Below are 25,053 nucleotides of genomic sequence, written 5' to 3'. Positions count from 1 at the left end.
TCCCCTCATTTCTCTTCATTTCATGTAATCTGCACATGCTTTATCAGCTGCTACCGTGAAAGAGCAATGACATGCAACTACAATTCATATCTGGAGTCATAGCGGGACACTGCAGGTATACATGCACCTGATATTTGTGTTGTTTTTTTAAATAGAACACAAGCATACACTGGAGGAGCTCGACTGCATGCAGTGCCTTGAAAAAGTATTCAAACCCCGTGATCTTGTCCACATTTTTGTTGTGTTACAACCACAAACAATATATTTTATTGGGATTTTATGTGATAGACCAACACAAAGTAGTGTATAATTGTGAACTAGAAGGAAAAATATATGTGGCATTCAAAGTTTTTTTTTTTTTTTTTTTAGAAATAAAAATCTGAAAAATATGGCATTCATTTATTTTCAGCCAGTCAATACTTTGTCTAACTGGCTTTTGGGGCATGTCTCTACCAGCTCTGCACATCTACAGACTACAACTTTTCCTGTTCTTCTTTGAAAAATTGCTACAGTTCAGCAGATTGGATGGCAGGTGTCTGTGAACAGTAACATTCAAGCCTTGCCTCAGATTCACAACAGGAGTTAGAGGAGTCAAGCAAGGCCAGAATCAGCCTGCCAAAGATTCCAGTTGGCCCAATGAACATCTTCGGAGAATCTGAAGGAGGACAGAAATGTTTGAGTTTTAACTGCATTTCCATTCTTTTTTATAAAGACCTCCCCTATGGCAATTCATATAACACCATAGTAAATAATTAAAAGGTATAATACATATAAAATACATATGAAGTTGATTGTGGATATTTTGGTCACACACTGAAGTAAATGGCCTGTATTTGTATAGCGCTTTACTTAGTCCCTAAGGATCCCAAAGCGCTTTACACTACATTCAGTCATCCACCCATTCACACACTGGTGATGGCAGCTACAATGTAGCCACAGCTGCCCTGGGGCGCACTGACAGAGGCGAGGCTGCCGGACACTGGCGCCACCGGGCCCTCCGACCACCACCAGTAGGCAACGGATGAAGTGTCTTGCCCAAGGACACAACGACTGAGACTGTCGGAGCCGGGGCTCGAACCGGCAACCTTCCAATTACACTCTTGAGCCAAGATCGCCCCCTGGAAAGTACTAGAGAAGTATTATCACCCACTGATGGTACATGATGAATATATTTCACTCAAAAGGAATTATTAACCTGCCATTGGCTTGAAAAGTTAAGAAACCAACAAAGTCAACATTAATGGTCATACAGAACTTCATTGAAATATATCTAATAGTTCAGAATGAAGCTGGATCCAAATGCCAGATGGACTGACATACCAACACTACAAGCATTTAGCTTAAGTTTCATTCCCTCAGGGCTTCTGTGTCTTTTCCATTTTGACATGCCAAGTTTTTCTCAAAGTCAGTAAAAACCTTTCACAATATTTGGTCTGTTATTTAATTTTCTGGTGAATTTAATATGTTTTTTTAAATGCACAATTTGAATCTGAAAGTAAAACAAAGGATGAGAGAATACTTAGGCAAAAAATAACATTGCCACAGTGCATGTTGGCAGAAGTTAATCTGGACAGGAAAGACACATGCTCAAACACACACACTTCAAGCTAGGAGGGAGGTAACGCAGTGATGTAGTCTGGGGTGTCTGAAACACAGTGACAGGTAAGGATGGGGGTTGTATCAAGTGTGCAGGTGGGATTCTGAGGAACCCAAGCCACCCAGTGAAGGAGACTTCAAAGGAGGTTCCAACAAGAATGTCAACATCGACAGCTTCTGAGTAACACACACACATGCACAGACACACACAAACACGCACAGACATGTGATAAACACAAATGTTTGCCTTTGAGGTTTAAGAGGGTTCTTTTGCTGCCATCACAGTCAAACACTAACCATAACTCTAAGTGCTGGGATTGTCTTTGTGGTGCATGTTATTTCGTCTGCTAGGACACACACGCGCACGCTTGTGTGTGCGTGTGCGCACACACAATAAATCTAGGTGACATGGTTGTCTTGGTGGAATATCTTATTTCACCTGTTAGCGCACACACAGCTTCAACTGTTCTGTTTGCCTTTATGGCATATCTTATTTCATCTGCTAGCACATACAGAGATACACACACATACAAACACGCACACATCAAGAGATGTCTTAGAGGCTTATGGCAGTATTTCATCTACAACCGTAATGCCCAAGCACACATATATAGTCCAGAAGCTATGGCGGTCTTTGAGATACACCTCAAAAGAACAAAACAAGAAGTGTTTTAGGGGAGTCTGGGTTTGAGAATGGCAGCCTGTGATCTCAGCTAGCATCACAGTTGCTTCAAACTGACAAAAGAAGAAGCAGTGCTCAGACTCAAACTCCAGAGGAAAGATATTCAGCAACACTATACTGCAAATGCACCTACATACAGGTAAATACATGATAAGTATAAAGCAGTGGGGAAGCTGTCCCAGTTTCCTTTTAGGCTTTTAATCTTTACCTTAAAAATATATTCAGATTTACTGAAAGTTTCAAAACATCTGGAGCTAAAAAAGACCCAGCCACACAGTGTGTTACAAATCTCCTAAACACACTCTAAATCCAAACATAAGACCATAAAGTGAATTTGCCTTCTAAGATAAGATAAGATAAGATAAGATAAGATAAGATAAGATAAGATAAGATAAGATAAGATAGAACTTTATTAATCCCTCGGGTGGGTTCCTCTGGGAAATTCGACTTCCAAAAAAAGCACAGCAACGACCGAAGTTACAGTTACAGAATTGTTATATATATATACACACACACACACACACACACACACACACACACACACACACACACACACACACACACACACACATATATAAATACAGAGACAAATATAAATAAAATATACAAAGGGGATAAATAGAATAAATAGGAATAAAAAATAAAAATACAAGTGAATTGCACATTTCAAGTATTGAGTCTGTTGACTATTTACAAAAAGTATTGCACAAGGTATTGCACAGTGAGGTGAAGAGGCACTGCAGCTTAGTTGTTCCCCCCTCCTTTGTCCTCCTGTTTCCCCTCCCTCTCCCCTCCAGAGAGGAGTTAAACAGTCTGATGGCGTGTGGAACAAAGGAGTTTTTAAGTCTGTTAGTTCTTGTCTTGGGGAGAAGCAACCTGTCACTGAACAGACTCTTCTGATTGTTTATGGCCGTGTGCAGAGGATGCCCAGCATTGTTCATAATGTCCATCAGTTTCTTTAATGTCCTTTTCTCTGCCACTGTCACCAGAGTGTCCAGCTTCATGCCGACCACAGAGCTAGCCCTCCTGATCAGTTTCTCCAGCCTGGATGAGTCCCTCTTTGCTGTGCTGCTCCCCCAGCACACCACAGCATAGAAAAGTACTCCAGCAACCACCGACCGGTAAAACATCCTCAGGAGCTTCCTGCAGATGTTAAAAGACCTCAGCCTCCTGAGGAAGTACAGTCGGCTTTGGGCTTTTTTATACAGGTGCTCTGTGTTGCATGACCAGTCCAGTTTATTGTCCACCCACAGCCCGAGGTACTTGTACTTGTTGACCACCTCCACCTCCTCCCCCTCTATCTGAACCGGCAGTGGACCTTCTCTGGACCTCCCGAAGTCCACAACCAGTTCCTTAGTCTTTGAGGTGTTGAGTTGCAGGTGGTTTGTGTGACTCCATGCGACAAAGTTCCTCACCAGACTTCTGTACTCCTCTTCCTGATCATCCCAGATACACCCCATGATGGCTGTGTCGTCTGCAAACTTCTGAATGTGGCATAATTCAGAGTTGTAGCAGAAGTCAGAGGTGTACAGGGTGAAGAGAAGAGGGGACAGCACAGTTCCCTGTGGTGCTCCTGTGCTGCTGACCACAGTGTCAGACGTGATGTCCTTCAGCCTGACGTACTGTGGTCTGTCGGTGAGGTAGTCGGAGATCCAAGCCACCAGGCAGGGGTCCACCTCCATCCTGTTCAGTTTTTCCTGAAGCATACAGGGCCGGATGGTATTAAAGGCACTGGAAAAGTCAAGAAACAGGATCCTGACCGTGCCTTTTCCCCCATCCAGGTGTGAGTGGGCTCTGTGTAGGAGGTACAGGATGGCATCCTCCACTCCGACACCCGCCTTGTATGCAAACTGTAGTGGGTCCTGGGCATGTTGTACCTGTGGTCGGAGGAGGTTGAGGAAGAGCCGCTCTAGAGTCTTCATAAGATGTGACGTCAGTGCCACCGGTCGGAAGTCATTCAGCTCATTGGGCCGGTTCTTTTTGCAGGATGTCTTCCAGAGGGCGGGCACTCTCCCCAGTCGCAGACTGAGGTTGAAGACTCGTTGTAGCGGCTCCCCAAGTTCAGCAGCACAAGCCTTTAGCATCCTAGGACACACCTTGTCTGGGCCTGCTGCCTTTCTGGGGCGAAGCTTCCTCAGTTGCCTCCTGACCTGATCCACTGTGACACTGGGAGATGTTTGGGAGGAGGGGAGGGGGGGAGATGTCTTGCTGCTGAGAGAGGGATTGGAGGAGGGGGGTGTCATGGTGTCAGGAAGGGGGGGAAGCGAGGGAGGCAGGAGAGTGGGGAGAGGACTCTGTAGTGAAGGTGAGGGTGAGGGTGGGGGGGGGGGTTGTGGGCTGGTCAAACCTGTTGAAGAAGTTGTTGAGTTCGTTTGCCTTCTCCACAGTCCCCCCCACTGTGCTTTTCTTGGTGTTGTGGCCTACATTTATCATCGCTGAATGCATTGGCTGCAGAGCAACAGCAGTTTACATTTCTCCCCTCCTTTCCTCCTGCACTGATAAGGGAGCGATTAGGAGGTTATCTTTCAGCCAGATCTAACTTGAACACTGCTCACTTCTAGTTGCCTCTGTTACGTGTGAGTCCAGACAGACCTTAGACGAAGTCCTCCTGACAGCCAAGTTATTCCTGTCGTTTCCTGCTGGGAAGGGCCTCCACCTTGCAACATCAAAGCAGAGCAAAGCGCCTCCATCGCCTTGGGAAAGTCACTGAAGCTAATCCTCCAGCTTCCAGACGCACGCGTGATAAAACTTAGATACAGACTGATACTGAAAGACACACACAACCCGAGTCCTTATTGTTCAGTGGTGTTAGTAGCAGATGAAGTGGGATGATGGAGCAGCACAATCAGCAGCAGTGGCCCAAAAAGTTTTACAGTAGTTGGTTTTGGGAAAGCTTTTTGCTTATCTGTAATAAATAAGTTTTAGAAATAAGTCCTTTAGTCATGTTGTGGGGTTTTTTGCCTTTAAAATGACAAAGAAGATAAAATTATGCTAGCCTGTACAAGCTAGGGACAAACGCCTCACTGATTCAATCTAAAATACTAAGCTGCAATACGAGCAACTAAAAGTAAGACTGACATATGTGTCTGTAATCACTGAAAGTGGAACTGCTGAAGAAAAACACGCGCACTAATAAAGGAAAAAAGAGCGAGAAGCAAAGAAAGTGCCTTTTTCATTAGAGCAACGAGCAGAGGAGGATATAAGACACAAGAGTGCAATTTCAACAGAAAGAAAAACATGAAAGCACTACATTAAACAGCAGACTTCTCCGGCCATGCAGTAACTTAAAACAAAATAGGCTGCTATTACCATGATGAAATGCTGAGCTTGTGAATCCCATAAGCATGTGCAAATATCAAACCACCAAACAGCACAGATATTGAGAAGGGGGGAAAAATGAGCTTAATTATACATTTTATCCCTCACTGAGACTGTCATGGTCCCCGTGCCTGCTCGGCTGACCCTGTGTGGCTACATGTTATGTTTTGTCTTTTCTCTCTCTCCTCTCTCTCTGCTCGCTGCCTGGGCGGAGCTCATTGTGAGCTCCCGGCCTCCACCACCTGTAGGCAATCACCTGTGGCTCCTCACCTTGTTTGCTCCCGCTACTTAAGGCAGTGACTGAGAGCACCTCGCCGCTGGACTATTGAATAACGCTCGTCAGTGCTACTTTAGCCTCAGCCAGTTTTGAGCTCTGTCCGTGAAAGTTCCGTGCTAACCCTTGTTCTCTGTATGCAGATTTCTCGTGTTTGGTTTGGAGACTGGACGCTTTTCCCGACCCCGCTCTGCACCCCTGGGAACCCTGGCCCCCTTCTCCTTCACCTGTATATAGTGCACCTGGAGTGTGTAAGTAAACCTGTTTTTCTGAGATTTCAGTCTGCGCCGAGTCCTCCCTGCTCCTCCGTGACAGAGACAGTTTTAGGGAGTGTTTTGTTGCCACAGCCTTGCTGGCCAGAATAAATCCTGTGTCTTAGCTGCTACTGCATCTTGATGCTGCCGGTCAGTATTTGTTGAATGATATGAAAAGCCTATAAAAAACTCCCTGAATTTCATTTCATTACCTGAAACCGAACAGACGAGTGACACAGAAGACAAGAAAAGCTCTAAAAGCGATCATCAGTGACCTGCATTTTAATCGGTCCATTAACGTTCTTATTTTCCACTAACGGGAAAAAGAGCTTCTGTTCATATCTGCCACCTTTTTCCCCATCACCATCAAGTTCAGCTTCACGGTTGATGAATGTTTTCTTTCCCTTCAGGATTAGGGGGCAATTTCTTACAACCTGGATCACATTTTTGTAGATGTAGTTGGCCATCGGTGTCATTGTCTGACTGCTTACGTGTCTTGCTCCATCTTTTTAGCGATGTTGTGGTCTATTCAATGATATATAGCTATTAATAGACATCAATGCCATATTTTATTAAAGCAGAAATATCCCATTTAATGTCAGGCAACGTCAATGCACTTTTAAAGCAAGTATTGTAAAGCCCGACTTCCTTATTTTCACATTACAGCCTCATGTGTGAATATTACACTGTTGTTAGAAGCTATTTGTTCTCTGTTTGGTTTTGTTATCTTATGATTGTATGCCATTTTGTCAATTATTTCTGCTGAGATTTTTCACTTTAAGCTTTTACTAATAAAAAAATCCTCTGCAATCTACCCTTGGTTATTGAGAAGTGAACTGAGCTGTGAAGTGGATCAGCTCTAATCAGAGAGCCAAGTAAAAAGTTGATCTCTATCCATGCAAAATAACTGCTAACTGGAAATCAAAGTCCTCTCTACATTCCCACTATAAAAACTGACCACTGAAACAATTATGACCGCATCTAAATTGGCCCCACTGCACCCTCCCTAAAAACACAATCCATCAAGAAATGTGAGGGAGAGCTGCGGTCTGCGTTTCCTCACTGCTTAATGAAATGCCTGGATACAGTCAAACAGCTCCAGCTACTCGAGGAAAAAAAAAATCAGAAAAGGCTATCAAACTGAGGTCACTTTGCTTTGTGCAATCTCCCCAAATATTCCAAAATATTTCAATTAAAACTGCACAAATCAATGCCCTTGTCTCCTTCTAATTTTACAAGAGGCCCTCGGAAAAACTCCCTCTGCATTCTTGCACACAGTCAGCAGATGTCCAAATATGTTTAACCTTATCAGCTTTATGATATGGACTCCAAGGTTTATACTCAAGGATGTTGTCTGAGCTGCTCTCGCTGTTTTGAAATTACTAAACATAAAAATGTCCTTTAAACTAATAGCAACATAAGTTCCATGGAAGCTGATACAATACAACTATGCAAGCAGGTGCAGTGGCAATGCGTTGATGTTTAGCCATGATCACAATAATTGGCATAAAACACAAAACAAAGGAGAAGATTATGCAATTTGTTGACAGCTGGAAAGTCAGAGGATCATTATGGCAACTCCATAGAAGTGTGTATTACATATAATAAGCGACTTATCCCATCACTAAAACCAAAAACAACAACATGTTGGTGGAGCCAGTTGTGGAAAATGCTGACATGCTGGTGGTTACGGTGGAAAGGTCGGGATCTTTGTTAGAAAGCTACATCGGCACATCCAAGCCATCGAGTTCTTGTGAAATATTCTTGTGTTCTTGTGGTGCGAGTTACTTCTTAGCCACTGTAAGTGTATGGTTTTTCATTGTTATTTTTTTCATCCAAAGCAACAATTTTTGCCTTTTTCTCTTGTATATGATCGACATCTCTTGACCTCACTTCTTCTCTGATGCTCCCACCTATCTCTTTTTTTCTAGAAAAAGAGCAGCATCTACATATTGAACTTGGGTGTTTACAGCATGTGTTCAGTGGCAAGACATGAAGCCAATCCTGGGCAGACCACCTCGCTCTCTTTGATCATCTCTCGCTCATTCTTTCAGCACTTCACTGTATCTGGTGAACATTTACAGCTTAAATGTTGTGCTGAGCTGAAGGAACCCAGCATGCTGCTAATGCTCTATGTAAAGCCTCAAAGTCAGTATCTTGTCCACTTGTGAGGTACATCAGACTGCTGGAAATTCAGCCAGCAAATAATACAGCAGAAAAGCCCTCCAAGGAGGAAACTTTCTCCACCCTAACTTCACCACATGTAAAGGCAAAACAGCAGCATTATTCATGCCATGTCAAATATTTACGACACTGTGTAGTTTATTCAGCTTTGGCCAGTGTTCCTGGTGTTGGTAAACAAAATCCTTACAGGAGATGCAGAGACTCCAATTACACAACGTTAACTGAAAATATCCAGATTTCTTCTCAAAGTGAATGACACAAAACAGACACTTTGCTAATAACTAATGCAAACTGGCAGATAGCATTCAGATATACGTGCAGTCTTTTAACGAGGCAGCGCACAAAGGTCAGAGGCGAGCAGCAGCCGATCGATGCAAACAGCCTCATCAGCTGACCTCAGCCTGTCAGCCTACAGATCTGGAAACCACCTCGGAGTTTTTTTATGATGCTCTGAGCTTCCCAAGTTCCAGACATTTGGAAAAGCTTAGTGTTTTGTGTTTGTGTCTCTGACACGACAGATAAATTCAAAAAACATTGGTGAAAAAGACAGGCCTTTTGAATTTTTGGTGATTTACGACAGCACAATGTTGCACCATAAAAAGTGCCTCTTGGGCCTTGATGTATTTGCAGTGGGTCGTGTGGAAGATTGGCCCAAAATCAGGATTTTTAGAAAGCTTTTATTCATCCGGGGGAAGACTGACTTAGCATGCACGCATTTTCAGCGGTGCTTTACTTACTCATAATGTTCCACGCTCTCACGTCTGGAAGCCTTCACCTGCTGGCTGCCGAGCTCCTCCAGCCAAGGACTTACAATAGACAGCCAGTGAGCGCCTTGCTTAAGGGCACTAATGAAAACGTAGGCAGAACCTTTTTATTCAAGTTCTGGATCCCAGATTTAACCGCAGTGACTGTGTGACCCCTGGACTGCCGTCTTCTCAAAGTGTCAGTCACTCAGCGAAGGCACTAGCTGTGGAAAGTGTGTGCATGCACGATGATAGTTGTGTGGTGGAAACTAAAGGTGGAGGGGAGGACAAGCACAGTCAGAAAGAGTGAAGAAAGAAAAAAGCCGGCTTTTTTGCACTCAAATTTCCAAGTTTAAAGCAAAATGGGCGTCTGCTGACTGGGGGGGAAAAAAAAATTCAGGGAAAAACGCCAACTCCCAACTGCCTTAGGGTGAGTGTGACTTATCAAACCCTGCAAAGAGGATTGATACAGGAAAACGTGCAAAGAGGCCGCTTTGCTGAGAGGCCTTCGTGCAATTTTTCCAGTGAGGACAGATGGAGGACTGCCGCTAAAAAAACACCCTAACTGGGAAAGGATTGTGCAGTCCTGACGCAAGAGGGGCACAATTCCACATGTCACAGAGCGTCAACAAATATGTTCAAATATTTAAACAGATTTCCCTATAATTACACCCCTACTGACCCTTGGATGCGATACTGCCTCTGGGCCGACCACTTCAGGCTCGTGTTGAAACAACCGCAAATTAATTCCTCACGTTAGGCGTCCAAGTTTGCCTGAGACGGTATAATGCTGCGTACCACTTGACATGGATGGCAGCACTCACCGGCTAGGCTACTACTTCCAAGGCAAACATACTTCTACCCATTGCGGCTAATGCTCCAGCCCAAAACATTAGCTGAAGTGTCTAATGCTGAGGACAGACAGAGTGCAGCCACTAAGTAAGCTGGTTGCTGTCTAAGCTTGGTGTCTGGGCTTGGCAGGTTTGAGGACAGTGGCGGAAAATGTACCCGTAATTCCCTCCTAACGTCCCCCACCCCACCTCCCTGTATACCAAGCGTCTACTGACACAATGACTCATTCAGGCTAAAGTGTCTCTATTTAACCTTACCACTTTGTCTCCTGACAGTGAACTCTACTGCTAATAATTAATAAGATTAAAAATGAATCTTTTTTTCTTCTTTTATCAAGATTTCCTCAGCTTTTCTGAAGCAGTAACAAATGGGCAACAACTCATCCTGGGTGTGCAGATTCATTCAGAAGGAAACACTCCTGCAGACAGCAAAACCCTTTTATTTTACATTCCTCGTTTTAAATGGATCCAATCAGCACTACAAGGATAATATAATTCTTCCATGCAAACTAGGTAATGTATTTTTCTTTACAAGGACTAAAGCACAAGGCCGTGGGTTAAACTTCAAGAATAGTGCAGTTGTAAACACCATGCTTCACTGCACACACATTATTAAAATCATAATTTTGTCTCCCATCACGGACTTGAGTCACACTCCTACCGCTCCATTTGGAACAGTTACCCCTTTACAAGATGAAAAGACAAAGTGTGTGTGTGATCTACAGCCAGCTGCTTCAGCCAAACTTTGAATGTATCAACTTCTTGGCAAGTCATGATAATTTTTATTCATCAAATAATTTTAATGACCCTTTTCCCCACAGACTAGTGCAGAATAATTGTAGCGCTGGTTGGGTTTTAAAGGACTGATACAGACACAGTCTCGCAGGCAACCTGTCATGTGTTGCTATCTAGATAACGCAAATTCCAAGCCAAGGTTTTGGGTCCCATTTGCACGCTGCTACCCATGCTTGCTACAGCTCACTCCTACAGTGCTGCAAGGTGCTGCTTTGACATTTTCACTGCAACATCTGTGAAAACATCAGGTGTTAAAAGGGATAATCTCAAAATACCCTGGAATGTTTGCACTTAGTCATTTGAAGGGGAGCTGTGGTTCCTGTTAATACTTTATGGGGTTGTTTGCAGCACTTACTGTATATATGTGGGCTAATATACAGCAAGCTGGTCCTTATATCATTTGCCAAATCACAACTTATTTTGTAATAATGACTGGCTTACTGGACATTAGAGGGATGGTGCATAACCACTTATTGAAGACACTGTTAAGATGACAGATTATTTCAGTGAGGAGGCTTTACTTCCTCCCCATCTATAATTTTCTTGCACCCATAGGAAACACAGCAACATATTTACATAGTAAGTGCACATTTTCAATAACACAGAAGAATCTGAGTATTATGATCAAGCATTTGCCTTTATTGGCTTTCTCAAAATTTAATCCATAACCCGGAGTTCTTGCAAAAACACACATACAAAACACACATCAGACCATTAGAGCTGCTAGTAAGATGGTGTTGAGCATAGTAAGCTGTAAAAATGTCTACATGCTGCTATGCCAAAGGCAGAGAAACCCTCCCAAAATGAGGGTAAAGTGGGCCGGTAAAGAGTAAACAACTTTGCTGTTAAGTGTTACAGCTCAGGTTGTTAGTGCCAAGTGCTTCTCTGGAACTGAGATCTGGGAAAATGAGGCTCGCACATACATAAAGGCATGCACACATTCCCAGTCTACAAAAGATTTGTAGACCCCCCCAAACCCCAGGACATGCTTTAATTTCACACAATTGCAAACATGAATTGTGTATATTCACACTAACTGATATCGTAGACTATATAAAGAAAAAAGCTGCGCGCCAAGTTCCTTCTAAGATATTTTACAGGCAAGAAAATGTGCAGCAACCACAAGCTTGAACTTCCCCGCCTGTTTTGAAACAAATGTAGTGTTTGCTTCAACTATAATAAGGCCTCACTGAAACAGTAATACGATAATAATAGAGTTTTATGGCTTTACAAGATAAAAAAGTTTCCTAAGAGAAGGCCAAAACAGTCATTTTGATCTTGTCTCTGTGCTCTTGCTCAGCAGTCACAGACTCACCTGTGACTAGAGCTAGTTATTAGATGCCACTTGTTTCTTTTTTGGGTCATATTGGGCATGGTGTTTCAGCAATCTTCCTGTACTATTCATCTGTGAACTATTAAGATATTGTATTTAGTCTTCTAAGTAGCTTTTGTTTGCCAACAAAGGGAAATAGTTCAATGGAGGGTGAAGGAACAGTAAGAGTGTTATGATGTAGCTTTAAACTCTTACTTTCTGTTTCATCGGGGAGAATGTACTCTTGCCCAGGAAATGGTGAAGATAACCTCTCTGGCATGTCCTGGGCCTACTCCTCCTTGTCCACCTGGGCCTCTGGACATGCCTCACTCAGGAGAAGCCCAAACCACCTCAACTGGCTCCTTTCAATGTGGAAGAATAGCAGGTCTACTCTGAGTTGCTCCCAGAGGTGTGAAAGTATCACCTATCTTTAAGGCTGAACCCAGCCACCCTTTGGAACAAGCTCATTTCCCACCTTTGTAATCTAATTTTTGGTCAAGCGTTCTATTAAAAAGATGAAAACCGCATTGTTCCTTCTGAATCTGAGGGTTAACAAACGGACGGCCTCTCATGGCGCATATCTTATCACAAAGACAGGAGTGTGGTGCGTTCCAGCAGATTTTGCTTACCCCAAATACAAATGAAAAAAGTTTGACAAAAGTCAAAAGTTTGTGTCCGCAGCTCGGACACAAACTGTTTGTTGTTGTTTGTTTTGTTTATCCGTTTGCTTCACATCTGCTGGCACAAAGAGGTTTTCCTCCTATTGTTTGTCACAAAGCATCACCATAAAGCCATCACCTCCAACATGTTCAAAGAACAATGAATAATAATAATAAAATGTAAATAATGGTTCCAATTTAAACACAAAAGGTCTAGCAGCATTCACTGAGGACTGGCTCAAAAAGAGATCCCATCTTTTCTAAACTTACAATACTGTCTGTTGAACAGCATCTCCAACTCCTATGGTCTGGGCATGATAGAACATTGTATTGTACATACTGTGGCTTCAAACCGTCTAAATGCCACAACTAAGTGAGGGGTGAGAAGGGAGGGAGTGCCGTGTAGCTCAAAAAGAAATGTGCTCCAAATGAGTGGCACCTTAGCCAGTGGAACTTGAATTAGGTTTGAGTTGTTGGCTCAGACTTCTTCCATCTTGGGTATCCTTAACGTAAGGCACCTGGTCCATACAGCACCCACCTCCCAATCCCACAGCTTCAGCCAGACAACCTCATTTCACTTCCTCTCCTTCTGTCCTCGCCTACTCTTAGAAAAGTTGGCTTGAATCTACAGATTCGAATTTGGTTCCTTAACCTGTGGTGCAAAGCAGTGTCCCTGAACCAGCTACTACAATTTTCCCTCTCTCTTCAGGCTCACATTTCCTTCCAACCTCCACCCTGTAGTTACCTTACCTTCACCTCCCCTCTGTCAGTGCGCCCCAGGGTGGCTGTGGCTACAATGTAGCTGCCATCACCAGTGTGTGACCGTGTGTGTGAATGGGTGGATGACTGGATGTGTAAAGCGCTTTGGGGTCCTTAGGGACTAGTAAAGCGCTACACAAATACAGGCCATTTACAGGCCATTTAGCTGTTCCCTCCACAAGGCCAAAAAGTGAACCAGATGCAGAGAAAGATTAAGGTTTTAAACCTGAATGAGGTGCCTGCATCTCCTTCCAATCCAGCAGCTCAAATGTCCTAAATCCTGCCATCTACCGAATGTGTTTCTCCGGTGAAGATAGCAGAGTCACACTCTGCACTGAGCAACTCATCTTTTTGTGAAGTACCTTGTATCAGCTTTTCCACATGAATCATATCCTCTCCACTCACCCTCAAATAATCTTTTCTATCCGTTTCCCTGGCTGTAGTCTCCTGCACAGTTCTTTCAAAATCATTATCTGGCTTCACTGTACTTTACTTTGAAACCTTTCTAGTCAAAGTACAGTGAAGCCAGATAATGATTACCTATAGGTGTTGCCAAAAGTTTACTTTGAAACCTTTCTAGTCAAACTTTTGGCAACACCTATAGGTATCTGCATTTGAAAGAAGCAATACAAAAGCCTCTTGTCTCATCTCCAACGGGGCAGTTTGGTTGGACAACCTACTGGCAAACAACAGTCAGCATGATAGCTGCTACAAGGAACCTCATGCCCTTTCATTAAGACTTCAGTCTTTTCAGTTTTAAAAGCAGGAATACAACATAAAATGAGTCTCTGTGGCTCTTCATCATAACAGGATTTTAAAGGCGAATCTTTGCTTTTTTCCCATATCAGTTGATGTCAGATACAAACGCTTAAATAATGAATCACTGAGTTAATGACCTTCCAGTGTTGACACAGACATAGACTCACTGTAATTTACTTCTGCAATATGAGGGCAACGCATAACCATCAAGAAGATTATTTTTAAAAACAAGCCTTACAGTTTAGTGCTATTAATCAGATTCTTTGTTTTAGAGGTAGGGATAAAATAGGTGGGGGTGTGTGGGTGGGTGGAAGCTTGGTGATGCTACTGTCCCCCTGGCAGATGGAACTCTACAAAAACATTGTTTATTTAAGTGACAACAACACCCAAGGCCGCTGGGTTGGGAGAGGAAATCAGAAGAGTTTTAAAAAACTCTTAGAGCACGCATCACCAAAAAACCCAAGGTTGTTAAAAGCTAGTATGAGCTTTCACATGGGAGCAACAACAACAGCAGCCAGTAAATAAAACCAAACTGCAATGTGTGTCAGGAGACGTATCCTGTGAGAAAATTCACTCTGATCCAAAAAGCAGAGCTCTGCTGACCATGTGGGGAGGCCAGCAGAGAGGAAAGAAAGTGAAAGGGGAGGAATTAGACTTCAGCTTCCCATGACGGCGCCAGGGCATGTAGTTCATGTTTAACACTCATTAATAGCAGTGTTAACACTTTATGGGCAAACATAATACAGCCAATAGAGGAAATAAGGTTGTGATGTTGAGTTGGAAATAATTTTATTTTATACTGGAGAGGTGCTTTAATGGAAAGGCCCATCTGTAGCCCACACAAAAGACTAGCAATAAAACAATCTCACAGGGAAGTGGGATAGATGTGGGATACATTTAGACCCAGCTTTCCAAAAATGGACCAAAGATATGAGTGAGTTTCAATTTAAAAAAAAGAAAATTAGTTTTTCTTTACATATATTTTCTACAGATTCTGGTTGATCTATGCATCAAATTACTGCAGAGCTTACAGCAGATTGTACACAGTGTAATCACTTATTAGATTTCAACTATTTCAACCACACACTTCTTCTTCTTCCTGCTTGTAAGCAGCGTCAGAAAATACCAACCCTCCCACTTCATTAAAATGACTTTATAACTTATATTACTGTAAAAATTCATTTCATTTTTATTGACAGAGGCGCACAGACAGAGACATGCACCCACAAGGCTCCAGTTGCAGCTTTGCAGCATGCAGTTTTACAGTCCATTTACTTTTACCAAAAGGCCACGGACACATCAAATGATGCCACAGTGCTCGAAAAAAACTGGCCAGAGGTTAGAGGGGTCACGCGTCACTGAGCCAGTGCATGACCTCATGACTGCATTATGATTCACGAGGCTGCCTCGACCTGCATTATCTTTCCACAACTGTAAATCTACAGAAGTTGTGGCTATGCATGTCCGCATCACACAATGTCAGAATAAACTAGAACAGCCAAGCAGACTGTTTGTTTCGCGTTCCGAGTTACAGTCTATATAAATTACATTAGAACAAGACAACGTCCACAATATAAAAGATGCTGCGGCACGTAATCGGGCCTTCCATTAAACTGAGGCTACCATCTTAAACATGCAGCCACACGTGGTACTGTTAGCCAATATGAATCAAGGTACAACAAATGCTTCTCAAAGCAAACATGCTGAAATATGAGTAACAGTAATGATTTCCAGTTGACGTTTTACTGGCTTTTACATAAGGCTTCTGCAGACACAAAAAATACACAAAATAAGAAAAACCGACATGTCTGGACTGAAAAAAAGGAAAAAAAAATAATGAGAACACAGATGCTGGTTGTGGGTAATGATGAATCTAAATGTGAGGGCTAACCGCTCCACAAAAACATGTGTGATCCGTCTGTTAAATGCCCCGTAAAAGCTCGAGCCAAGGGAGGGTACTGCACCAAACCACCACCCAGTATCCCACCAGAACAAGCTTTTCATCCAGCTGGCTGCATCTGAGGATTGGTTTGTATTTTCTATTTATCAAAAACAGTCAACAGTAAGCCCTTAAATGTTATCCAAGGATGAATGATTGGTGTCCTTTTTTATGCAGCATTCGGTCTCATTTCATATTGCTAAACATGCACACCTCTGAGGTGCAATCTGCAACCAGTGTTTTATAGTGATAAATATCAGTGGGCAACTGGAAATATAGTCTTGCAAATGTACCTTTGGAGCCAGGAGATGAACTTTGCTCCAAGCTTTTTCAATGCGTACTGCCACGTCCCTATAAAAACACAGCTACCTGCCATTTGTCATAACAGAGGAAGACCCAGTGAAATTTAGCATTAAAAATAAAACACACATATTGGCGAGTGGCATTGTTTCCAAACTATATAAAGTCTAAAGCAACATGTATAAAAAGAAAATTGTCTGATATAAACTTTAGAACTGGAACATTTTAATATTTATGACTGAGCTGACTTGTGCCCTAGAGGAGTACTTTGGGTTTATTAGCTTTGTATGAAAATGTTCCAAAAGAAGATGTGCATCATTTTTTTAGAGCTACTGAAAATCTAGATAAAATGGTAAAAATTGGAAAACATTTGACGCATTTAGCCCGCAGACATGTTATCAGACTGTGCCTTTGACTTGATAGTATGTACAGTCACCCTTGCACCACTTTTAGGTGGCAAGAATCCTTTATTTCTGTTCATAGTTAGTGCTGCGGCGGCGTAAACCCTGACTCAATACCTCATCACCAATCTTTCTCCCTGGACGTCTAAAAGCACATGCTTTGTGGCTATTTTTAGCATGTGTTATTGGATGTGTTAGCATGTTCATTCCCTGTCAACGCTTGGTTGGATGCTTCTGACACTGGTTGTTGTGGCTTTCCCAGGTGTTTCCAAAGAGCTGCCTGACTCACTGTTTGACAAGCTGTGGTGATATAGTGCAGATTAACCAAAATGAATCAAGAAATAAAAGGAACAAGTAAAGAGAAGAGAAGAGAAGCTTTCTGTGACAGCTGGAGACAAAACTAGTCCAGGTGTGTTTTAACTTTCTCCCGCTGCTTTTCTCCTTAAAATATCAAGGAGGAAAAGATGGTCAGATAAAGGAGGAAAATAAGAAGGAAAGGTGAAGGAAAAGTTAGGGAAAGGATTAAAAAAACATGACAAAGAGAGAAGGGATGGGTGTAAAGGTCAAATGAAAATACCAGTAAGTGAGTAGCAGGGTTGGAATTAGAGACAGGCTCCAGTCAGGAGAGACAGAAAAAAGGACTCAGAGAGGAATGCTGGGAATGGGTAGGAGCAGAAAGACAGTGGCAGAAGACAGAGTGGAAAACAGAATTGCTGGGAAGATGTAAAAAGAAGCGCTCGAGGAGGAGAAGAGAAAAGAGCATGCTAACAAAAACAGGGCAGACAGAGAGACTGCTGACAGACAGCTGAGTTGAAAGAGGTAAAGAGGATCTACCTCCACCACACACTCCAAACTTCCTCTGTCTGTGACTGCAAATATCTCTCTGCTGACTGAAAGTAACCTTGAAGTATTGATGGTTCAGACACTCTTGTCATGTGAAACTCAGTTCATAAATTGCTTTTCAAGAGGGCCTCCCTCAAACATAGGATAGCAGTATACTGATTACATACAGACAGCAAATGGTCAGCTAAGCCAATTCACGACCAAAGACAAGAAATACAAGCAAGCATGCACAAACAGACACAGGAATAATAAAAATGTATGTCGGTATGTGTGGACAGATGCAAGGAGATTATATATATATATATATATATATATATATATATATATATATAGATATATATATACATACATATATATATACATACATATACATATACATATACATATATATATATAAAAATCCTCAAATGCACAATTCTGTGTTTGTTTTTCTTTTTGATGACACAACAAACAAGAGATGAAGATGAACAATTCATGGAACATTTGATTCTCTTGGAACATTTAAGGTTACCTTTGAACTAGCAGAAGGCCTGGAGCATGCATGGCAGCGTGTGCACGTATGCAAGTGTGTATGTACATGCATACATGCATGACAACAAGGCATTACTTTGTCATGTAGACATGCATGCACCGTTTCATGCATACAATTAGTGCCCTGATTTTCTGCACACAAAACCCTAGTTAAACACCAGAGAAACCTCAAAATGTGGGGAAACAACAACAGGTTATATAATCATGGAGCCTCAGGTGGGTATAATGTATGATGTCAAGCCTTTTTCTTTGAATAAAGCAATGAATTCCTAACAGCTCTAACACATTTTATTTTCATAAAATTGTTTAAGACTCACAATAAAAAGCAACATAATTTGCTTAATCCTGGCTCCAGTGAAGAAAAGAAGCTCAAACCCTCATGCGGTTTTTCATTGCTTTCTTCCAAAAAGTTGTGCAGCGATTCTTGTTTTTCTTGGTGTTTTGGAGGGAGCAGGATGGCTGCACTTCCAGGGGAAGGTATTTTTAACCGGTGTGGCTGTACTGTAAACACCAGCCTCTCTGTGTGTTCTCACTCCAAGATTTAAACACAACGGCCGACAGCAGGCTCCCAGCAGCACAGAAGGCAATGAAATACAGTGTGCAAGACAAAAAAGCACAGAAAGAGGGAGGGAAGGACAGCACTGGAAAGCATAATATTGTTTCAAATATTTTCCCAATTTCAACCCAAGGGTCATCAGAAATCTCAGCAGCGTGGGGGAATGTTGCAAAAGTGGACTAATGTAAAAAATGTGAGTGAATCACATCAGTGGTAGTTATTCAGCAGCAGCATATGTTAGGGTAATCTGATTTTTTTCACATTTCATGGTTTAATTTGATAATCTTATGGTTCAAAATAATTTGTTAGACTAAAAATCACTGCCATGTTTCCAGCTTGGATCAGGCCTAGTGAGCTGGGGTGGACTCCCCTGTTAACACATTACTTCAGATTGGCTGAACAGACCACAGGCTCGTTGACCTTCAACTGCACTGCTGCCACAACTGCAGGGACAATCTACTGCAGAGCTGCAGCTAAAACACTGAGTATGACAAAAACTGCTGTAACAAACATGGGCTGCAATCTCTTGTTACACATGTAAGTGGTCATTTCATGTCATCTCTCACCCCACTTTACTCAGAAATTGAATATTTTGTGGGTTCCTTTAAAAAAGCAGTTTAGAATCAGTGCAGCCTAAAACAATACTTTAATCTTGTCACAGTGTTTTAAAGAATCACCTCTCTTGGTCTTTGTTACTGGAAGAAGTGCTCATCCTGTTTGTTAGTATCCGCACCCCCTTCTTTTCCAGATATGGAGTTCGGCACACAACGAGTCAGACCACCCAATGACTAGAACACGTTCAGACACCCTGCAGAACCGATCTCAGCCAACCTCCCTCCCCTCTACTGGAACAAGCTGGCCTCCCTCTCATTCCCTCTGTTTTCTCTGTTGTTTCAGCAGCGTCAGAGCCACTTGAGGGGTTGAGTGAGAACTGAGTGAAAGCTGGAAAGCCAAAAAGAGCATGCCTTGACCGCTGACATCCAGGCAGAACCTGCCAGGGTTTGTCAGAGGTTAAATAGGCCAGTGCACAGCTACCAAATCTGTAAACTGTAAAAAATCAAATGACATGAAGACAAAGTTTTCTTTTACATAAAAATAAGGGTTATAGTAGATACATTTAATGGTGATAATGAATATTAAACCCAGTTAAAGGTAACTGTTGTATAAGGTTAATTTTATTATTTTGCCTGCATGGAAGAAGCTGGTGTGAAAGTGCCAAATGAATTTGTGCTGCACACGAGACATCAACTTAAAAAACCCCAAAAAACCATCAATGGCTCGATTGCTTTGCAGATGACTGGCATGCTACTGAAACCTACTGCACACAGACATGAGCCAAAAACTGATGGTAAGAGAGGCAATGGTAGAAAACGGAAAAAGAAGACAAGAGAAAGTGACAGTATCAGGGCCACCCACAGAAAAAGGGAGGTTTGTTTACATTCTGCTCACTCAAACTCACCGGACTCTGACCTTATTCCCTAAAGCATTCCATCTTACTTTCACCCATATTATTGCTTAGAGGTTTATCAGGTCAGAGCACGAGAGGAGACGCACCAAACAAGAAAAATATACAACAGAACCTGATTATTAGCTGTGCAAAGCAAACACACTGAGGATCAACAGGATGTTTTTTTGTTCTTTAAGTGGGTGCGTGTGTGTGGTGCTCTCTAGCACCAGAAACACTTACATCCTAGGATAACACAACTAACATCACAGGACATCAAAAATAGCAACATGCAACAGTCACCGCTTGTATATACAATGAGCTGCATTTCTGAGACAAAGACACCCTCACACCCCTATTCAGTGTGAGTATTCACTAAGAGAGCGCATGGCAGAGTAGCAACGTTTCAGCTTTAAGGTAACAGGTACTTAAAGTTGTCCGCAAACAAACAAATTCAAGCGCAAGCAAAGCATAAAGGCATGAACAGGCATAGCTTTAGCACCCACATATTTCTTCAAGGATGAATAAACAGAAACCCCATCAGCATTATTTATTTTTCACCCTACCATAGAATCAATAACAAGAGTGTGATGCAATTTAAAGCGCTACCTCAAAGAGAACCGTAAAATACCAGCTAAATAAGTCTCTGGGCTGTGTGATTTGGACAGCTGCCAAAACTCTAGATGTACAAGATAATTCCCCATCAGTGGTACCAATGCTGACACTTCATTAAGGCTCAGTCGACTCGCATAAACTCTTCACTGAACCCATTCATCTAGCAGCGCCGTAGGCAAGGATTGATGTGAACTGTCGGCAGAGAGTACAACAGGAAGAGCTGTATTCTAATCTCAATTGTGGAGGGTTATATGGAAGTACTTTTTGACAGCCCAGAACCATAGATTGACATGGGAGATATATGAAGAGGTAAGGTGTTGCACAACACTGCTAAAGACACACAAGGTTTGCACTTCCGCCTGCTTGCATTTGTGAGAACTGAAATTAACTTTAGCTAAGAGCTAAGGTAACCTGGAAATTCATAGCATTGCAAGCAGTGAAAGTACTTCAGAAAGAAAGGCTGATCATCTGATGCAATCAGAATCTGTTTCAGTAGACAGCAATTTCTGCCACTCACAGCAAATGTCTTTCAGGTTCTCGCTTTTGCAAAGTTAGCTGTAAAAAGCCCACCAGCAGTATCATCTACAGTGAATCTAACTTAATTCCTGGTATCTGTAATATATGTACAAAGAGTTATACTAATTGTTAATTTAAATTTAGTGGCAAAATCAGAAGTTCGGAAACACAGTGGAAAGTAACACACACATACTGTACGCACAGACTTGCAGACACTCCTGTGAAATAAGTGTAGTCTATTGTGTTGTAGATCCATGGGGGATTATCCACCTCACAATAAATGCAGACCGAATTAATCCAGCTGACAGTGGCCACAACAGAAACTGGATGAACTAAAATTAACCTTGTCTGAGAAGTTTAATTGTGCCCTTTGCACACCATTAGACACCCAAGTAACAGCCTGCAACACTTTTGTCCACTGCTTATCACAGATGGAGCGTGAGTGCGGCGGCCTTTCTCTGCCATAGCTACAAAGTACCTTCAGCTTTGGACTCGGACTATGATTTGTTTTTAGAGGAGCTTGTATTAAGATTCACTTGGACTTCCTTCTTGGCTCTGTCAAAACCAGCACTGGAGCACTTACTGTGTTTAATACTTACATAAAATATTTATTTTTCTTCCACTTTTGTCATGGTCATTCTGCTCCAGGAGTAACAATACCAATGGGATATGCTGGACTCTTGGGGACTCTTGGGTTCACGATTGTGCTTTCACAATGACATGTAACACACGTTGTTATTAATGTTTCATTAACATTTATTAAGCAGACAAGTGGAATTTTCCACCACAGGCAGGTGAAATCTTAAACATCGAAAAAATACTTTCGTCTTTGGGAAACGCCAATCATGTTAGGATGTGCTTAATCTCAGGCAAACAAGCTAACACATGCTGGCACCACTGTATATATGGAGGTGGGAGCTGCATGTGCACAAACAAGCATGCGCGGTACACATGTGCACGTGCATACATAGACCTGTGCTTGATCCTGTTGATCCTGTTTGATAAGAGGACTCTAAATTAAACAGGGGGTGTTGGTTGATGTGAAGGAATAATGACAGCATTTACTCCACTTTCTCTCCATTATTTTTCCCTCTGGAAGTCCTGAAAGTAAAGCTCTTTAGTGACTACACAACACAATTAGACAGACTAATTACCCCCTCCATACCACCCATTCCTTACACACACTGACAGGCTGGGGCAGGCAAGTGATTTCTGCCTGCCTACAGGCTTCTCAGGGACAAGGACTATAATATTGTGCGCTGATTGCACTTCATTTCAGGCAGTTTAGCTGATGCTCTGTCCATTAGTCTTGCAAACCTCTAGTGATATGAAGGACGAGGGTCAGAACTGCAGTGCACTTGCAACAAATCTGTCACAGTAGACCTTGTTGTTTATGGAACACTGAATAAACATGAACAAGAAAAGAACATGTGAAAATATAGATAGAAAGATGTGGGAAACCTGGAGAAATTTCCAAAGCATAAAAAGTAATGGACATTGGCACAAATTAAAATCAACTTCTAAATTCATCTTCTTCAATCTCCAGTCAAAAACAAACAGTCACTTATTGGAGCAAGCGGGAGTCAAGCTGTGTTAACGAGCTGAAAGTCAAGCTGAAGTTGCCGGTTCAGAAGCAGGTTAATGATGAAACACCCCCCTCCCTACCTGTTTCACAGTCACCCTGCAGGTGACTTCAACTCAATCACAGACACACTGGGAGGATTTAAATGCAGAAGGCGCACTGACCCCTGCTTTAATGCCTTTTGCCCACATTTCTTCAAGATCACGAGGAAGATCAGCAGTTTTGTTCAGTATCAGAGAAAAAAAGATTCACACTTAAGGAGTCACTTTTTTGTCTGTCAGGAAATCATGTAGCGGTAAAAAGAATCAAAAGCCGGTGCAGGGAGGGAGAGAGATCAACTAGCTAAACAGGAAAGTTTCACTTTGCGCTCACACGGCTCTGGATGTGGGATGGGCTGAGGCTCTGCTGAAGCTATTTGGCGGGGAGTTTTGAAAACTGCTTCCTTCTCAGGATACACCAGCCCCACCTTCACTGTTCCAGTTTGAGCCAAACATTTTTGCAAAAGGGAAAGAACTTGGAACAGCCTTGATCTTGCAGGGTGAAGCACTTAACAAGACTATCTGAACCTATTATTCATCTACAGCACTTTGATGCAGCTGGACGTATTAAGAATATGCTCTGAGAACAGGGGGACAGCACCAGTAATCTATCTGAATTATTATCCTGCATGAGCGTGTACACACAAACCATGTTCCTCTAATCCTCTGGCCTACTACAGTAGCTTATGTCTCCATAGACGAGCTGATCAGGAATTTCATATTTCTCGACAAAATGCACATACAAATGCCTGAATACCTACATTTCTCGTCCGCTACTAACACACCTTACACACACACACACACACACACACACACACACACACACACACACACACACACACACACACACACACACACACACATTTTTAAAGCGTATGGAAACTAAATGGGCAGCAGAATGAGGTAATACACTGCCGGCAATACATTACTCATCCAGTTTCCCTTCTTAGTTGATGACCCAAAGCCGGCAAAATCATCCCACCAGCGCACACATGATTCACTGCTGTGTGCTTGAGCTCTGTTTCAAGGCTTGAATGACACCTGCTCAGAGAGCAAAGCAGCCACAGAGAGACAGTCTCTTCTCTGACACCTGTGTCTCCGAGTGTCACTACAACCTGCACACATAGCTGCTAACAGTCTGTCCATCTCCACTAACCTTGCAGATCTTGCTCTCCTCCGTCTCGGCTTTGGACTTCCCTTCTGGGCTCTTCTCTCGCTTGTAATCAGACTTGACTGACAGCTGGCATGAGAGCCCCGGGGCACCTTCGTTTGTCCTGAGTTCCTGCTGTCGGGCCATGTAGCCCTGCGAGGTGGCTGCTCTGACCGCGCTAGGGATGGGGAGAGCGGTGTGCACTGGCTTCGTGCCCACTGCAGAGGGTTGCCTAAGCTTGGAAGCTACGCCAACTACCGGCATGGCAACAAAAATAATAACAGACAAGTAGAAGACAGGTTAAAAAAGAAGAAGAAGATGAAAGGGAAGCAAATCTGCAGTGTCTCCTTCTGATGTGTGGCCCACGACGGGAAGGACAAACAAAAAAAAGAAAATAAAAAATAAAAAAAAACAGCAGTTGCCTCTCAGACCGAGAGGAAAGCAACTGCGCTCATTCTGTAGCCTACAGCCAGCAGGACTCACAGAAACTGAGAAGGCTTCTCCTTCCTCTCGTTCACTCCCTCCTCCTTCTCCTCCCACAAGCAACTACATTCCCTCCTCTTCCCCTGCACTCTCTCTCTCTCTGTCAGAAGTGTACCACAAAGTCAGCCAAAACTGTTCAAGGGGGCGTGAACTCCTCTGGAAGATATAACCACCACTCAGCAAAATGGTGATTACAGAGACCTGGCTGAGCGTGCATGTGCGCTCCCAGAGAGAACTGTCAAGACAGCTCTCTCTCGCTCTGTCCCCCCCACCATCCTCTGACTTTCTGAAGCCAATAAATAGACTTTCTCTCTGTCAACATGTGGAGCTGGCCCTTCCTTTGATGAGAAAATTAGTAAAACAAACAAACGTTATGATTTTTTGGTGGAATAAAAAGAGTTATACACAATGAGGAAATCCAACAGAGAGAAAGAAATTGATTATTTCTGTACTAACAGTTGTAAGAAAA

At 42.6% G+C, this 25,053-nt stretch overlaps 1 protein-coding gene across 4 annotated transcripts in view; it reads right to left on the bottom strand.

Annotated features, from left to right (window-relative positions):
* The window catches only part of nav3 (neuron navigator 3), a 180,377-nt gene extending 155,794 nt beyond the window's left edge, over nt 1-24,583 (bottom strand). For 2 of the 4 annotated variants that reach the window (XM_085436874.1, XM_085436875.1), the window contains exon 1: nt 24,108-24,583. In XM_085436874.1, coding sequence (XP_085293000.1) covers nt 24,108-24,365 — 258 coding nt within the window. In that variant the 5' untranslated portion in view covers nt 24,366-24,583. The remainder of the gene's footprint in view (nt 1-24,107) is intronic. The other 2 variants (XM_085436876.1, XM_085436878.1) reach the window with 1 other exon arrangement.
* Between the last annotated feature and the right edge of the window lie 470 nt (nt 24,584-25,053).

Source organism: Copadichromis virginalis, linkage group LG17, assembly GCF_057382275.1.
Source record: "Copadichromis virginalis isolate Kocher_CV1m ecotype Utaka linkage group LG17, C_Virginalis_male_GT1.1, whole genome shotgun sequence".
Lineage (NCBI taxonomy): Eukaryota > Metazoa > Chordata > Actinopteri > Cichliformes > Cichlidae > Copadichromis > Copadichromis virginalis.
The sequence above is the reverse complement of the archived record's forward strand: the minus strand, read 5'-3'. Positions and strand labels throughout refer to the sequence as shown.